The sequence below is a fragment of the Lepus europaeus genome, chromosome 5 (assembly GCF_033115175.1).
Source record: "Lepus europaeus isolate LE1 chromosome 5, mLepTim1.pri, whole genome shotgun sequence".
Classification (NCBI taxonomy): domain Eukaryota; kingdom Metazoa; phylum Chordata; class Mammalia; order Lagomorpha; family Leporidae; genus Lepus; species Lepus europaeus.
The window spans coordinates 46337173-46355825 of NC_084831.1; the positions used below are offsets into that span (position 1 = coordinate 46337173).

General features: G+C 40.2%; 1 protein-coding gene across 1 annotated transcript in view; it reads right to left on the bottom strand.

Annotated features, from left to right (window-relative positions):
• The window catches only part of USP24 (ubiquitin specific peptidase 24), a 156435-nt gene that overhangs the window by 72981 nt on the left and 64801 nt on the right, over positions 1-18653 (bottom strand). Inside the window, exons 13-24 of the mRNA XM_062191402.1 lie at positions 15911-16018; positions 15298-15393; positions 15044-15205; positions 14797-14844; positions 8905-9012; positions 8117-8266; positions 7302-7433; positions 6411-6522; positions 4247-4323; positions 2337-2477; positions 2129-2182; positions 1038-1153 (exon numbers count right to left, since the gene is read on the bottom strand). Coding sequence (XP_062047386.1) covers positions 1038-1153; positions 2129-2182; positions 2337-2477; positions 4247-4323; positions 6411-6522; positions 7302-7433; positions 8117-8266; positions 8905-9012; positions 14797-14844; positions 15044-15205; positions 15298-15393; positions 15911-16018 — 1304 coding nt within the window. The remainder of the gene's footprint in view (positions 1-1037; positions 1154-2128; positions 2183-2336; positions 2478-4246; positions 4324-6410; positions 6523-7301; positions 7434-8116; positions 8267-8904; positions 9013-14796; positions 14845-15043; positions 15206-15297; positions 15394-15910; positions 16019-18653) is intronic.

The window sequence follows — 18653 nt, forward strand, 5'->3', positions numbered from 1 at the left end:
ATGTGAGACTTGAACTGAATACTAGGTCCTTGACTTCATCCTGGCCCAGTCTTGGCTGTTGTGGGCATTGGGGAGTGAACCAGAGGACAGAAGATCTTTTTCTCTGTCTCTCTGTCCTTTAAATAAAATTTAAAAAAAAAAAAAAAAAAGGAAGAATATAGACAAGGATACTGCCTTAACTCCCTTTTTAGAGGAAGGCTTTGAAAAGAAAATATCCCCCACTGTGAATAATGTAAATGGGACCGTAATCTCAGGAGAAGAGAAAGATTACATGACACCCCAGCAAGACTTCCTGGGCATCAGAAACTAGGGACTGCTTCCCTGCAGTGACTGGCTCATAAAATTCCACCAAGCCCTGTAGTTACTGCAACCTAATGTCCTAACTATGAAAGAACCTCAGCACTGCTAAACTCAGATTTCACTGGGAGCATGTGAAAACAAACAACAACGTGAATGAGATGGCAGTCCACGGTTTTAACACAAACATTTGGGCCTAATGTTCTCACCAAAATTATTTGGAAAAGTAAGTTTGCTAAATAATATTTTAACTGACTATATTATAATGCATAATTTGACTAACCCTCCACTTTCACTTCATTTTCTTCACCCTAGCAGTGCCTTAGATTTGACTATTCAAGGAGAAAAGTTCTAAAAAAGCAAACATTCAAAATTATTCTTCATAGCACAAATATACTTTCATTCTATCCTAGAGAACTAGTTCCTCTGGCTACACAGAATAAAAGTAAAATGAATCAAGTAAATGCAGTTACAAGAACCTGTCCATGAGGTAAGAGAGTAGGGAGGGCACACTTTCATTGTTCTGGTGAGGACCTACAGGACTTCAGAAGAGACCCAGACTTGGGGATACATACTGAGGAACGTACAATTTTCCATGATACGACTGCTCCTAAAGGTATTGATTTAAAAGGAGGAAATCATGAATCAAGAGATCTCCAAAGGGAAAAGATACCAATTATTTCCTCGAACTCATAGATATGCATATGTTGTATATTTTCTTTGTTTCTGTAATCACTTACCTATATGGAGACTGAACGGACGTTGCTACAGTTGGCATGGCAGTTGCCGTAAGCATTTTTGTGGCTCTAGTCACAGCATGAGTTAGAGTGGGACCGCCAAGTGCTGAACTTGCTGCCTAGAAATAGAATAATCATCTCCGTCAGGGTCTCTCCCCTGGACTCTGACATTTGGGCTGCATAACTGCTGTAGAGGCCTCCAGTGCCCTGCAGGATGTTTAGCAGGATCTGTGGCCTCGATCCACTAAGGCTAGTAGGACGTTTCTAAATGTGAAGGTACCAGATGGGCCCTGGGAGGCAAAATGAGCCCCAGCTGAGAACTGCTGTGCTACACATGTTAATACTAACATGGTGCCTCATACAGAGAGAGGTGCTTGAATATGTGCATGTTTTTAGGATGACATTTTTGGATGGAAGTCATGATTTGAGAAATACTACATAGATTCTAGCATATACTTATCACCATAAAGTTTATATACTGATATTTAGGGGCAGCAGCATTTTACACGTTTGGAATATTCTTTATTAGATATAAAACCTAAACAAACACAGATTTCAAGTGAAGTGAAAGTTTAACACTTCAACCAGCCCGTGACACGGCACTGGAGGCATGCTGGAGATGACACTACACAGTAGGCTGCCGAGGGACAGGACAGCCAACGCCACTTACTACTAAACGTTTGGCCATGGCCTTTAGCAGCAATTATGGTAAAAACCTGGAGAAGGGCAGGAAAAGCAGAAAATGCACATACAAAATGGAAAGAAAAAGCAGTTCCACTGCCAATGTGGACTGTATAGTAGACCTGTCCTCTGCAGACAGTTCCTATACCCTCAAGGGCAGATGCAGTAGAGAAGGGGAGGGGAAGAGGGGGTGGGAGGAAGAAGGAAAGATTTCCTATAAGGTGTCCTCTTAAAAAAGGGATTGAGGGCATCCTGGCATCTATTCCCTATGCCACAATGGGGTACACTGTAGAAAATTCAATAGAATTCAACCTCAGACATCAAAATTATATGTAATCAAAAAATGTAAACATTTAAAAGGAAAAATACAAAGCACTTATTCTAAAGATGGTTAAATAAAATTTGCTACTCACTTCTAATCTTGTATAGCAATCAGCAATAAATTTCTTATGCAAAGATACTGAATCCTGAAAGTAAGAGGTATATGCAAATTAAAATCAGTCTGTGGCATTTACCTTTAATCATTATTTAGAACAAAACACTGGAGAATGATACAGGTTCACAACTTAAAAGAAATGCATGCCTTTGATATAGAAGTGATGTCTTTACTTAGATACCCACCTTCTTTAGCCTCGGATTGAGATTAATGTAACTATAGCTTATGATTAATTGAATGGCTTCATTAGCAATTTCTTCATCAGGTGATTCCATGGCTATCTTCCAAATGAAATCCATTCCTATCAATTCCAGTTTTTCTACATACTGTTCAAAAGAAAAAAAAAAAGGAAATTATATACAAATTACATAGGTCAGCAGGATCATAAAATTATAGACAACTATCCTCTATTATATCTGGAGTTCACACCTCTTCAGTTCAGTATGAGTAAAAACTATAAAAACCCAGTTCTGGGGCCGGCGCTGTGGTGTACCAGGTAAAGCTGCCGCCTGCAGGGCTGGCATCCCACATGGACATTGGTTTGAGTTCCTGCTGCTCCACTTCCAATCCACCTCTCTGCTATGGCCTGGGAAAGCAGCAGGAGATGGCCCAGAAGATGGGCCCCTGCACCCATTTATGTGAAGACTGAGAGGAAGCTCCTGGCTCCTGGCTTCAGATCAGCACAGCTCCGGCCATTGCAGCCAATTGAGGAGTGAACCAGCAGATGGAAGACCTCTCTCTCTCTCTGCCTCTCCTTTCCCTCTGTGTGACTCTGACTTTCAAATAAATAAATTAATCTTAAAAAAAAAAAAACAAAACAAAACCTAGTAGTACATCAAAATACAATTGTACTGATATGGAATTGAAAGCACTGGGCAACCTTGGATAGGTGTGGGGAGTTTTTCTTGATATCCCTAACCCCATGCTGGTCATCTATGCAGACTGGCTACTGAAACAGAAACAGCACAGCAGTGAGAGGAGCAGCACCTTTGTAAGATTTTCTTGAAAAGGACATGGAGTCAAGCTAGAAGTGGTGACTAAATCTTAGGGCTCAACCTGGTTTTCCCAAAGCTCAGTTAAAAGTGCAGGACTCAGGCTTACAAAATCTTATAAAAACTTATTATTCTAGGAAGCCAGGTCCTGAATGAAAGGGACTTGGAAAAAGAGCTAGTAGCTTTTGCCTTCCTTTATTAAGGGTGTAGGTAAATACACCCATAAGCTATCTGTATTCTATAGACTTATTATTTTACTGTCTATTCCTAAATTTTTCTCCCCAAATATGCACCATTGTGACTGCAGAATTGTAGATTTTGTTACTTTTGCAGGTGCACACGAACTGCTGGATCTGAGGCCGTCAAAGCTTACGGGAACTGCCCCTACTTGGCATTCACCAAGCCACAGGAGGGCACTGGCTGCCCTCACATCAGCAAGAAATAGACAGAGATTTGAGAAGTGAGTTGTGTTCTGCAAGCAGTCGGTGGGACGTGGCAGTACAGGAAAGGAAGTCTCCATTTCAGTCTAAGAGAGCTCTGTTACCAGCACAGCAGTCAGTAGTCAGGGGCATCGTGTTCTTTAAAAAAAAAAAATTCCATGCTTTCTCTCAATTATAACATGCTTTGCTAAATACTAAATAAGCTGTATGAGATTACTCAAATTATCTAGTTTTGAGAATAATGGCTTAAATATGATTTGGTGTTTAAACTCATGCAGCCAGTTTAAACTCTAAAGTTCTAAGTTAAGGGTACTAAGGGGAACAAAATTAATCCAATGATGGTGTTCAGAGGCAGAGCCTCTGGGAAGTGATTAAGGTTAAACCAGGTGATAGAGTGGAACCCCAATGGGTTTATAGAGTGGGTTTATAAAAAGAAAGAGAAACTGTGGATTGAAGAGACAGAGGTGTGCACTACTTGTCTCTTGTCATGTAATGTCCTGTACCAGGTAGAATGCTCTCACTAGAGATGGAACCATTGGGGCCATCTGACAGTAAGACTATGAACCTCCAGAATTGTAAGCCTAAATAAACCTTTTTTCTTTACAGAGTTAACCTGCCTCAGGTATTCTGTTGCAGTAATGAGAAGCCAATGCATGTACTTACCAACTGAGCTCCTTGTCTTTTTAAACGATGATCACAGAGATTCACGTTTTCAAAAAAAGTCTTAAATAAGTTAAAACCTGAAATTATAAAATTCCACATAAATTCATGCACTCAAAGTAATGCAGATAAGTAATGAAAAGATCCTAAGTGAATCAAGAACTAAAACCACGAGTTCTTGGCAATGGGTTTCTTAGATGCAAGCACAAAGGCATCAGCAACAAAAGAAAATATAACTTAATTAAAGAAAATTGAACTTAACCAAAATTTAAAACTTGAAAATATTTATTTATTTGTTTGTTTGTAAGAGAGAGAGGCAGGACTTTCACCCAGTGGCTGACTCCTCAATGCTTACAATGGCCAGGACTGGGCGAAAAGCCAGGAGCTGGAAATTCCATCAGGGTCTCTGATGTGGGCGGCAGGATACCAGTTACTTGAGCCACCACCACTGCCTCCCAGGGTTGCACCAGCATGAAGCTGCAGTCAGAAGCTGAAGCCAGAAGCAGGAGCTAGACAGTGAACCCAGCGACTCCAATAGGAGACATCAGTGTCCCAGCCAGTGTCTCAACCACTAGGCCAAATGCACACTTCCAAAATGTAAAACTTTGTGCTTCATAAAAATACTATCAAGAAAAAAAAGGCAATCCATAAAATGAGAGAAAATACCTACAAATCATGTATCTCACAGGAGCTGGTGTTCAGAATATAGAAAGGATGTTTACAATTCAGCAATAAAGAGATGAATAACCCAACTTAAAAACGGCCAAAAGATTCGAACAGAAATTTGTCCACAGAACACATACAAATGGTCAATAAGCACATATGAATAGCTGCTCCATATCATTAGTTGTCAGAGAAATGCAATTAACTTCAGACCCACTAGAATGTCTAACATTGAAAAAGAAAAAGGTGGGAATAAGTATTGGCAAGAATGTGGGGAAACTGCAATCCTTAGAGATTGCTGGTGAGATTACAACATGGTGCCACTGCTTTGCAAAAAATGTTTGACAGTTCCTCACAGATGATTTATATTTCCCCAAGATGACAAGCTTGTACATGAAAATTTATACAAAAACTTGTTCATGGATGTTTACAGCAGCATTTACAGTCAAGTGGTAAAAACCCAAATGTTCCTCAGTTGGTGAAGAGATAAACAACACATGAAAAACCCATACAGCATAATAACCATAAACTGGAACGAAGAACTGATACATGGTACGACATGGTGAACCTTGAAAACATGCTTTAGCACACAATGAAGCAGGCCAGATCTAAAAGATCAGATACTGTATGATTTCCCTTATACCAACTGTCCGGATTAAGCTGATCCACAAAGGCAAAAAATAGACCAGAGCTAAGAGAAAATGACTGCTAAAGAGTAAAGGGTTACTTATTGGGATGTCAGAAATGTTTTGAGATTAGAAAATAATGAAGATTGCACAACTCTGTGAATATGCTAAAAGCCAAAGACTGCACACTTTAAAAGAGTGAAATGTATTGCATGTGAATTACATCTCAATAAAAAATTCAATTAAAAGAAATACCTAAAAGAATGATTTCTACAATGTGATACATTTTTACCTTACTGAATCCTTGTAAAACAGAATTGTAAAAAGGCAATTTGGCTCTTTTAGCTATCAGGCCATATAATTTAAAAATTAGTTAGAAGAAACCATTATGTAAAAAGGAATTTACTGGGGCAGGTGCTGTGGTGCAGTAGGTTAAGCATCTGCCTACGGCACTGGCATCCCACGTGGACACCAGTTCAAGTCCTGGCTGCTCCCCTTCTGATCCAGCTCCTTGCTAATGGTTTAGAAAAGCAGTAGAAGATGGCCCAAGCGCTTGAGCCCCCGTACCATGTACTTTAGATTGGCCCAGCTTTGGCCACTGCAGCCATTTGCAGAGCAAACTTGCAGATAGGAGACCTCTCTCTCTCTCTGTCTCTCCCTGTCTGTTAATTCAGCCTCTCAAGTAAATAACTAAATCTTAAAAAAAAAAAAAAAAAAAAAAAAAAGAAAAAAAGGAATTTACCTCTGGTTGTCTATATGTACCTAAATATGTACCAAGAAAATTCTAGACGAGTAGTCCAAACTGTGTTGTTGCTTCTGAGCAGTAGGATTACAAGAAAAGGAAAGAACAAAATTTCTTAAGAAGCTGATTGTCATACCATTCATGGTGATTTCATATGACTCCAATTTCAGAATTTTCTCCTTGAAGAGCTGCTGCTGAACATCACTCTCAAGATCATGCTGCCCTTTGGTGAACCACTCAAAACACACCTGAGGATCAAGACAGCCATCAGCCCACAGCCAAAAGCCTTGGCAGGCAAATATGTATTCCAAACTGGCAGAGTAGTATATTAAATTATTTTTAATACTTCCAAAATTTACACTGCCAAAATACCACTCCAAACTGAAACACTTGGAACTCTGAAACTATAGGGGTCCTCTCCTAGATAATTAAAAATAGCCTCATGCTTTTCATTTATGTTTGGGTTTTCCCATCAACACTGAGTAAGCCTTGCTCTGTGCCAGGCACTTGTCAAAAACTCAGTCCTTTCAACAACCATACAGAGAGGCAAATATGGTTCTGTAAAATGAGATGAGGAAATCAAGATTCACTGTTCTGTTCCTGGTTTAATCTGTTTTTGGCTGCTTAAACATAGTTTAAAATACATCCAAGTACTGATTCTTTTTTTAGTGTTTCTAAAGTGCTACATCATGATAGTAGACTTAAAATTAGCCTTATGGAAAAGAATAAAACTAAAATATACACCTAGACTTCTTTATCTGTACTCACTTGTCTGAATTTGGTACTTTATCTAGAATGTTATTAAAATGACCAAAGAATTTATATATTTGTTTATATAATGGGTTTACACTATACAAAATATTTTTTCAGCATTTACTGTTCCTAGCCTATTCCATCTATCCTTATATATAAACTGAAAAGCATTTAGAATTGAAGGTGTGAGATACATTTAAAAAAAGAGATAGATACATAAAAAAGCAAAATATTTAAATATTTCTGTCTTATTTTATTCACAATACCATCCTACCTCTCTATCTAATTCACAGACATCCTGGCCAGTCACAAGACACTCCCAGATTTCCTTGGCACGATTCCAACCGAGATAAAGAGTAGCTTCTTGCAAGAAAAATGCCAGAAATTTTAGATGTGCCTCTAAATACTGCAAAAAGAAACAATGCTCATTAGTTAACCCCAGGAATTCACACTTAAAAGCTTAACAGCAAAACAAAACAATTAAAACAAAAGTTTAACTTAGGGTAAAATAAAAGTGAAAAATCTGTAATAGATTCTATTCTCAAGAATACTACGAATTCAGTTGACTTTAGATGTCAATGAAATATAATTTCAGCAGTCTCAAAGTAAAGCACCATAAATTCACAACTGGTAGGATTTTTTTCTAGTTTTTTAAAGCAATTTAATACTCGAAATCAATCTGTTCGAAAAATGAAAACTATTATCCACAGAATTGACAACTATTATTTCAGATCAAAGACAAAAATGTTTTTCACTTCATCATATACTTTTTTAATTTTTTTGGACAGGCAGCGTTAAACAGTGAGAGAGAGACAGAGAGAAAGGTCTTCCTTCCGTTGGTTCACCCCCCAAATGCATCATATACAATTCTTAGGTGATTCACTGAAACAGCAACTCACAAATGTCATTTTTCCTGAACTTTAATTAGAAATGATTATAATCAAGACCCAAAGCTGTTCTCTCACCACAAAGCTGCTTCACACAACCTCTTTAGAGCTCCACACGGCATGACGGATTACTTTTAAGGTCCAAGTATGAAAAGTCAAATGAATGCTGTAACTCATGAAACAAAAAGACAATGGCTGATACCTCCCGGTAAGTGTACCGGCCATCCACCAGCGTTGAGCCAGTTAAGCCCCCAGGCCCGGCCACAGCAGCTGCGAGTCGGTGACAAGCTAGCAAACTTCCCGTTACCAATTTCACTATTTCAAAATTTTTCTTCAAGTCTTGAATAATGCTCTTGGAAAAAAGCAACAAAAAGAAAAGTGGTATGAGAATGTGTAATTATTTTGTTGGTTCAATACTAGCTTCTGCTTTAAGGCGTAATCCTAGATGAACAACTATAAAGATTTCAGTACCATTTCCTACAGGCAGAGGTAAATAGAATCAATCTGGTAGGAACATTTACTAGGGAACTAACACTCTTATTAACAAACTGTTTGCATCTAAGTGAGATTCCTTCTTTAAAAAAAGTCTTTATAACAAACTTTTCCTGTATACCTTTCTTATCTTTCTTCCCAAGTCTATTACTCTGAGAAAGCTCTAGGTTCTTAAGTAAACTAATCTTTTTGCAATATAAAACACTCTCTTGAATCTTTTCAAACAAATCTCTAAAATATCATCCAAGTTTTCAAAAACTGGCCTAATTATTTTAACAAATTTGGCTAAGGAATTTGGGTTAGGGATATAACAAGAAGTTCACAGAAATGACAACAGAATGATGTTCAAGCTCAGGATTATGACATGATATAATGAATTATACTAATAACCATAAAGATTTAAGACAGCAACTATAAACTCAGTAACTTCACCCATGTTTTGTTATTTAAAGAGGTTATACAAGTAACTTCATGAATTTAAACCAGCTATTGTCTCACCTTGTCTTGCTTTTGATAGGTTTGTTTTATGAATGAGCGGGTGATTTCATGGAGTTGACGCAAAGCTGGTACCACCCATACAAACTGGGGATTATTAAGCTGAGATGACTAGAGTTAAAAAGAAGTTAAATTAATTATATTAAGAAATAAACGGCAGATTCATTTATTAGCTATAAGAAATTTTCAATTAGATTTTATTGTCCACATTCTATTATTTTCTTCATCATAGTGCTCATTTATAGCTTATCTCCATGCATTCAAAACTCAGTCTTCAACTTCTTATTCTGCATGCAATTCCCTAAGGCCAAGAACTGCAAACAGGAGTGGATGTGAAGTGACAGTAAATGTACAGGGGTACATCAGCCAAAAAACAGACAACAGGGAATTAGCAACTTCAGAGGATAGATTAAGTAGCACAGGCTGCTAAGACATGTTGACACAATAAAATAAAGTCACGGCAAAAGCTTAACTTGGATCATACTGATCTGACTGGTAAGTAAAATGGAAGTAGAATATAGCTTTCCATATTCATATGATTAAGATACCAATGATATGATCAAGATACTGACAGTAAATATTAAGATTATTTTCATATTTGTATTTCCTAGTCAAAACAATTTCATAAAAGGTTAACTCTATTTTTAATTCATTATTACAGACACTTTACACTTATACCATCCTTTACATTTTTCAAAACACTTTCAAACATATTATTTCTGAAAGTGGTACATGACAATCCAGATCTTCATGATACAAATCTGAAAAGTCAAGTTCATGTAATACTCCTTCCTTAACAAGGAAACTGCGTTTTAATAATTAGCATCTTTTGAACTATGGAAGTTCATTATAAAATTTGGTAAGAATGTCAGATTAAAGAAATATTAATTGGTCAATTACTAAATCTCTGACCAAAAAACTGAATAAGAGCTTAAGTCTTTTAGCCTTTTTAAAGGCTGAGGTTTTTGTTTGAAGTTTTTGTCTTAGTGAGTCTGCATAGGACAAAGATCCCTGTGGGGAGGAAAAAAAGACTTCTGATGTCTTTTACCGTAAGATTTCTTACTACTGAATACGTAAGCTACTGCCAAAACAATACTGTTTCCTTGTCAATCAATCAGCAAATGCCGTATTTCCTGGATTCCAAGATACAGGTTTTATGATTTTTTTTAATGTTTCTGAAACTGACTCTTTTTACAATTATGTCAAAAGAAACATATCAGCCCCTAGGCAGAGGTTAAGTTTCGATACAGCTGTCCTTAGAAAAGCATGTAAAGACTTAGCCTTCTACAAAGGGGATCTGCTCATCTACCTGTCATGTTAGTTATTACACCAAACACAGATGTTTTTTCAACTTAAATTTGGATCACTAATTTGTTAGTTAAATATTATCCAAAAGATCATACTTAATGCAGTAATCACTAGCCTATCGTGTCCATCAAAGCAATTACAAGTAAAGTTGTCAATGGTTTCAGACTAGGGCATTTTTAAAAGTCGGGAGAAGCCGTGTGAGACTCATACCCTGTGAAGGGCTGCATCACTCAGCAATTAAGGTCTCTCTGCACTAGGCTGCACCTCAACTGTAGTTACTCTACTTGGTTAAGGAAAAAGTAGCCTCAGTTTTACACAAAACCCCATATTCTGCAACATGTCTCAAAATTATACAGGCCATTGTGAACATTAGCGAGAGGCCCTAAGCACTGCCACGGATCATGAAGAACAGGGTGCCACAGGGAAGCTGCATCTCACTCAGCCGAAAGGGGGTGCACACTCCGCCTCTTGAATCTAAACACAGGGTTGGTAAAGTAAATGTACAGTGTGCTTCTTCTCTGCGAACCTGTTAAGTCTGTGGTGCAGGGTACAATCATGGCATCTGAGAATCACAGAAATAAGGTATATGCCAAAGGTCAACTACGTGTGAGACTAGACAGAATATTTCTGGCAAAATATAAAAGTTTCAAAATGACAACGATCAAAACTGGTGTCTTCCAAAAGGATTACAAAGACTTAGGATATAAATATGAACCCTTTAGCAATAAGCAGATATATTAAAAACCATCCTTATGACCAATTAAGTCAAGTATGGTTAGAGTGTTTTATTTAACACTAAAATTGTCCTTTGAAGGTAACTCACTATACAATAAAATTAAAAACATATAAAATTGGGCCGGCGCCGTGGCTTAACAGGCTAATCCTCTGCCTTGCGGCGCCAGCACACTGGGTTCTAGACCCGGTTGGGGCGCCGGATTCTATCCCGGTTGCCCCTCTTCCAGGCCAGCTCTCTGCTATGGCCCGGGAAGGCAGTGGAGGATGGCCCAAGTGCTTGGGCCCTGCACCCGCATGGGAGACCAGGAGAAGCACCTGGCTCCTGGCTTCTGATCAGCACGATGCGCAGGCCGCAGCGGCCATTGGAGGGTGAACCAACGGCAAAAAGGAAGACTTTTCTCTCTGTCTCTCTCTCTCTCTCTCACTGTCCACTCTGCCTGTCAAAAAAATAAATAAAAAATAAATAAATAAAATAAAAGCATATAAAACTGGCATTTAAGGATTATTTCTGATACAGTCTTTCGAATGCTTAGCAAACAGGTTAAGATACTATTTATCCTATTTTACTTATTACATTAAGTTGCCAAGTTAAAAGAAAATTTTAAATTAAATTTTCCAATCACAAAAAGGGCAAAGACTGATGAATAATTAAAAGGAACATACTTGATGATGTCATGGAGTTGAGGTTTCCTAAGCAGGGTTAACAAGATGCCCAATCATTCTGTTGTTAGATGAAACCCTGGAGGTCCACGGCTTAGCCAGCAAACCTCTACTCATTTCTCCTTACTCATCTGTTACTAAGTGACTTCGTAAGTCTCTTGGTGTCCCTGGTGACAAGGAACTCGCCGCCTTGGGGGCAGTCATTCTGTTTTCAGACTGTTCTGGAAAGTTCACTGCTTTCTCATACTGAAATATGTCTCTGCATAACTTCTTAGGAGAGGTAAAAAACAGACTCAAACTTCAGTATAACAGTTCCTAAGTATCTGAAGAAAGCTTTCACATTCTTAATTTTTGAGTTTTCTCAAGCTGAACATCTCCATTTCCTCATCTGCCTTGTTTTTCAAGAACCAAAGCAAAAAAATGTTGTGTGTAGGAAATAATTTTAAAGTGTTCCTCCTAGTGCTAACCACATCACTGTAAGACATTCATGCTGAAGAGATCTTGCTACTTTGTACTTTCTGTTACACATTTTGGCAGGTAAAGGCAACTCCAACTGTATATATGGGTTGAACTCCCCTAATCTGAAAATCCAATATCTGAAATGTTCCAAAATATGAAACTTCTTGACTGTCAACATGATGCTCAAAAGGTTTCAGATTTTAGAGTACTTTGCATTTCAGATTTTTGGACTGGGGTGCTCAGCCAGAAAAATCGATGTATATACTCCAAAATCCAAAAATCTCCAAAATCTAAAACACTTCTGGTTCCAAGCATTTCAAACAAGGGATATTCCACGTATGTGAGGCTTTTAGTGTTCTACAGGGCGAAGGGCAGGAAGTAAGAGGAAGGGAGGCAACATTTACTGAAAGCCTGCCAAGCACTATGCTAGAAGGCCTGAAAACAATAATTTAAGGACTGTGCAAACACACTACTAATTGAGTAGCAGTGATTTTTTTTTTTTTTTTTTTGGTTTGGTTTGGTTTGGTTTAGTATTTTGGGGGGGGGGGCAGAGTGAGTACATTTAAACTTTTTAACTGAGGGGAAAAACCGTGAAATACGAGGGAAAGGGCTGGGGTGGACAGCAGGAGATATAAAGGAAGCAAAGGAAACAGGACCCAAGGGAGCTATGGGTACCCTGGCAAATCTACAGAAATAAAGGTAAGAAATCAAGTCAGAGTCTCTGAACACAACAGTGGAGCTTGGGAACTGTAAGAGTGTCAAAGCAGGGGAGGGAGGTCAGCTGGGGGAAGAGAGGCAGCTGAGGGTGGGAGGGGAGTAAGAGTGGGTGATCTTGTCTTACCCTTTGCTTAGTTTCTGTGTAGCCTGGCAGGGAGACATAATCCCCAGTCAGCCCACCTTGCTGCCTGGCAGGAAAGGGCATAGCATAGAAAAACACCTTTAGTGGCAGTGAGTAAGTCGGCCCTGCCTGGAGCCACGTCCAGGGGGCTTTCATCTTCCCACTGCCCCCCTTCAGCAACGTGTACTTCCAGAGAGTATCCAAAGCACTCCGTAAGCTGACAGTGCCGCGTAACAGAGCAAGGCACCGTGTAGAGTGAAACAATGGTGCGCCAGAACTTCCTTACTGGGAGCAGTGGAGAAGAATATTCCTTTCAAGTCTCACCAAATGACTCCAAAAGCTCTCCTGCTACTTTCTGAGTTTTGTTATAAAACAACAGATGTGAATGAAGTGACTACGAAGAGAAGCAACAGAGACGCAGTGACGGAACTGACTATAAGGAAGAACAACGGTCAGGAGGAACTTCTGGTTTCAGAAGCCAGTTTGACTTTTCTCTTTTGCTTTGACCTTTTCAATCTAAATGGCAATGTATGTGCTGCTGTGAGGAAAAGACCATTCTCCTAGAGATACCCTTTTCTTCTTTCTTTACCACTGAAGGAGCGAAACTTCTCCGATAACTTAGGGTGAATTTCACTCGTAAGGACAGAGGTTGCCACTTAACTGAGCCACTGAGCTGAGGAAACTGGAAAAATTCGAATTGCATCCAGGGAGGAAGACAGCAGTGCTGGTGAAATGAGGGACGAGTTCCTCATAGCCTGCGCATTACCAGCTCTAGTCTGTGAATGCCTTTTACAGGCTCGAAAACTAGAGCGTATGCAGCAAATTCCCTTCACCAAACTCCAGCGTCAAAAACACGAAAGGCAGAGTTCTTCAATGCCCCCAACTGGACCTCACAGCCAAACACAACTTAAGAGAACAAAAGCCCACTGAGCCACCAAAGCCTCTTAATTGAGCCAGGGTTTCTGAATTTACAAATGAAAATCACTTCGCAGTATTCAAGATCCTTTAAAGAAATACCTACCAATTAAAGCCAAGGAATATGTTTTGCCAATCAAATTACTAAGCCACTACTAAGTTTTCACGAACAACTTTTCTGTGTCAATAGTAAAATGAAGTCCCTCCCACACTAGATATACATTTGGTCTGCACTACCCTGGAGGCCCCCATGGCAATGGCTGCTGTGGCCACCACAGCTTGTTCCACTGGGCTGCGCATTGCGATCCTCCCCAAAGGCCCGCAGCAACAGCAGAGCTACAGCCATGCCTGCTGAATCTGCCAGCACCACCCCGAGGAGCTCCCGAGTCCACAGGAACCCTGAGTTCAGAACCCTGAAGGCCAAGGCTTCTACAGCGCCAGGCCCTCCCAGTCCCGCCTCCTCAGGTCACAGCCCAGATGCCAGCACTGACACTGACCTAGTGACAGTCTGCCCAAGGAACCATCTGAACCGAGCCCCTGAAAAACTACCGAGCACCAACACCGAATCACCTTCTCCCCTCCTTATCTCTCGCCCTATGGATGTTCCTCCATTTCTCCCCAGCAGAGAACAATGGCATGATAATTATTTAGAATCCACTGAACTTACTCAAGCTGTGTATACTTTAAGTTTGATTTCTAAAAAGAAAAGCTAAGTTGAAAAGTCTGATAATGTAGGGAAACTACATAATGAGGATCCATTTTGAATATGACCCTGGATTTTTTTCCTTTTCAGAGTCAGTAACTATCCAAGCTTTAAATAATATGCATTGTTGTGAATATTTACACACCAAGTTGGTACATGAACATCACTTTAAGGAACACTAAAATACACGCTACTATTTTAGAACTGTGATACAGTCTACTAAAAAGAACTATTGAATGGGTATACCTTTTAGTTGGTCCCATCTGCAAATTCTTACCTTGAATCCATCCTTCTTGTTTTTTTCCAAACCTGACCATTCTCCAGGCTGAAAATTCATTGTGAGAGAAACGTAAGTGGCATGGTAACAGCAACACTACACTTCACCCATCTTAGACTTTACGGTCACAGCTTCCAGATAGGACACCTTAGTGTAACTTACTTTAAAGGTAGGAAAATTGCTTGGTTCTAATTGCTAGGAAATACTATTGCTCTGACAACAAAATCAGACCAAAGATAAAACCAACCCGTTTAATATCTTCTATGCACTTAATGATGTAGCTCCGCTTGATTGCTTCTTTCACTGCGTATGCATCGCTCAGGATTGTCAGGTGCTCCTCCAGGGCTTGCTGAATAAGGCTACTGGGCAGGGTTGGAAGATGAGCCAGTTCCCAGAGCACATCTAACACCTACAATAATACCACATGTGATGAGCCAGCCTAAATGCAAATTAAACTGCTTTAAACATCTGTAGTTAGAAAAATCCATTTGATTCTCCTACCTTTCCAGAAGTGGTTTCAAAGCGAGCTTCCCGGCCTATTCGTCCAATCAGGCTCAACAGCTTCTGCCTTACCCTGTCACTCTCTGTCTCCCAGCTCTGCAGGACGGAAAAGACAGGACACAGGAATTGCTTCACAATCAAATTGGCAAAATAAGCACAAACTTTCAACTTGAGCTACAAAATTTTGATCAAGATAACTACATTTAAATAATGCTACTTCAGAGGTGAGGATTTCAAGAGATCTTCTTCTAGGGAAATTTTAAAACAAGCAAGTTTGCGGGCCAGCGCTGTGGTGTAGTGGGTAAAGCCACTGCCTGCAGTGCTGGCATCCCATATGGGCACTGGTTTGAGACTCGGCTGCTCCACTTCCAATCCAGCCTCTGCTATGGCCTAGGAAAGCAGCAGAAGACGGCCCAAGTGCTTGGGCCCCTGAACCCATGAGGGAAGCCTGGAAGAAGCTCCCAGCTCCAGCTGTTGCAGCCATTTAGGGAGTGAACCAGCAGATGGAAGACCTCTCTCTCTCTCTCTCTGCCTCTGCCTCTCTATAACTCTGCCTTTCAAATAAGTAATAAATAAATCTTCAAAAAAAAAGTAAACAAATTTGAATGCATACCTTTTGAATAAGAACAAATAAATGATTAAGCTGATCTGAATTAAACTTCACAGCTGCCGCAGCAATGATTGTATGAATGTTCTCAATTACGGTAGACGATTGTCCAGACTACAAAAGCAGACAGGGGAAAAAGGTTAAGTCTTGGGACTTAGCAAAACTAAGTCTTCTCCCTGTCAATTTATAGAAGCAAAAGCAAAGATATAACAAAGATAAATCGATTCCAGTCTAATCAGCATTACTTATTAATGGTTATCGGCGGACTTTATTTAAACTCTTACAGGCATTAAATCTTTAAAAGGACATTGTAAAAAAAAATGAAAATCAAGTTCTTAATCTGATATATTCACTTCAAGAGGAGAACAAAATATTTTCAACTTGCTAAAAAACTCATGACGACAGCCTAAGATGGTTACTGGCGCCATAAACTAGAGTGTCAATTTGTTGGGTCAACAACAGGAGCCACTGTGCACTTGCTCCTCATGTGGGATCTCTGTCCTTAATGTGCTGTACATTGTGATTTAATGCTATAACTAGTACTCAAACAGTATGTTTCACTTTGTGTTTCTATGTGGGTGCAAACTGTTGAAATCTTTATACTAAATTGATCTTCTGTATATAAAGAGAATTGAAAATGAATCTTGATGTGAAAGGAAGGGGAGAGGGAGCGGGAGAGGGGAGGGTTGCGGGTGGGAGGGAAGTTATGGGAGGGGGGAAGCCATTGTAATCCATAAGCTGTACATTGGAAATTTATATTCATTAAATAAAAGTTAAAAAAAAAATCAGACCGACTGAAGTCTTATAAATGAACTCAAAGGCCTCATTTTTAATTTTACTCATATTTTGTGACTTCAATTAATATTTATCATCCTACGGGCTGAAAGTCTGTTTCACAGCTGCAGACTCTACTGTCAAACTTGTGGCTGAAAATCACTTTATAACCTCAATCATGGCACTGTCATGCCTCACTGGTCCTAAAATGAGCAACCTCAAAGGCAGGGGGGCATTTTTGGATTCAGTTCCTTAAGAATTTTCTTAGTCCCTTTTGTGCACATAGAGCTGTTGGCTGAATGCTGCAGGTATATGCAGTCTTCGAAAAGTTCATGGAAACAGATCTAAAATATTCTGCACCAAAATTAATACCTTTTAATTCCATTCTTCCACTAACTTTTTAAGTATCCTTGTGCAATCAATATGCATCATAGTCTCTTAGTGTTCAACCTTACATGGATTCCAAACTCATACTCACAAACAAAATTACACAAGGCTAGTCCACCAAGGCCAAGGCATGAGAGGCAAAATCTATGGGACCCAGGGCTGTTTTCTTTCACTCCTGCACCTAACTTCCCCTCCTCTGCTCTGTAATGCTGGGCTGAGAGTCTGCAATTACATTTCCCAAACTCCTCTGCCAACTATCTTACTACTACATTCTGCCAATGAGATGCAGTGCTGGGAGACAAGAAGGCAGGAGGAAGTAAGAAGGAAGTGTTCTGGTTTAGTGTAGAAGGCGGATGTTGGCCGGCGCCGTGGCTTAACAGGCTAATCCTCTGCCTTGTGGCGCCGGCACACCGGGTTCTAGTCCCGGTTGGGGCGCCGGATTCTATCCCGGTTGCCCCCCTTCCAGGCCAGCTCTCTGCTCTGGCCCGGGAAGGCAGTGGAGGATGGCCCAGGTGCTTGGGCCCTGCACCCACATGGGAGACCAGGAGAAGCTCCTGGCTTCGGATCAGCGAGATGCGCCGGCCGCAGCAGCCATTGGAGGGTGAACCAACGGCAAAAAGGAAGACCCTTCTCTCTGTCTCTCTCTCTCACTGTCCACTCTGCCTGTCAAAAAGAAAAAAAAAAGGTGGATGTCTGTGCTGGCTGAAGTAGCGAGGGATTTCGGAAGCACTTCTCTGTCCCAGCACACACAGTGAAAGCACTTTCAAAAGCAGTTTCCCTTGCTTGGACTTTACACCCCTGCTTCCTTTTTGTTCCTCTTCTCTGTTTTTGCTTTTAAATCTCAGCAACACCTTTATTAATAATCACCTACAGTCAACTCCACATTCTGAATGGTAAGTGACTAACTGGATATAGTCCAGGTGAGCTCCAGCCTTCTATCTGGATCAGTACCTAGATGAAGGATACCACCACACAGAAACAGAGTTGGGCACTAGGTCTGGACCTAATGAATTTGAGATGCCAACAAGATCCACACGTAAAGGTGTTCTAGTGAAATTCTTTGGGGTCAGTGTTGTGGAGTAGCGGGTAGAGCTGCCTCCTATGACACTGGCATTCCATATGGGTGCCAGCTTGTGTCCTGGCTGTTCTACTTCTGATCCATCTCCTGGCTAATGGCCTGGGAAAAGCAGAGAAAGATGGCCTAAATGTTTGGGTCTCCGCCACCCACGTGGGAGACTAGGAGGAAGCTCCTGGTTCCTGGCTCCAGCCTGGCCCAGTGCTGGCCATTGAGGCCATCTGGTGAGTGAACAACTGGACGGAGCATCTCTCTGTATCTCTCTCTTTCTCTGTAGTTCTGACTCTCAAATAAGTAAGTCTCAGAAAAGAAGGAAGGAGGGAAGAAGGAAGGAAGGAAGGAAGGAAGGAAGGAAGGAAGGAAGGAAGGAAGGAAGGGAGGAAGGAAGGAAGAAAGAAAGAAATTCTTAGTTATTTTGCACTGGAGCTCTGAGAAGAGGTCTGTATTAAGAGATAAAATATAGAGTCAGCAGAACACAATTGCAGTCAGTCACAGAAGTGGATGAAACTGACT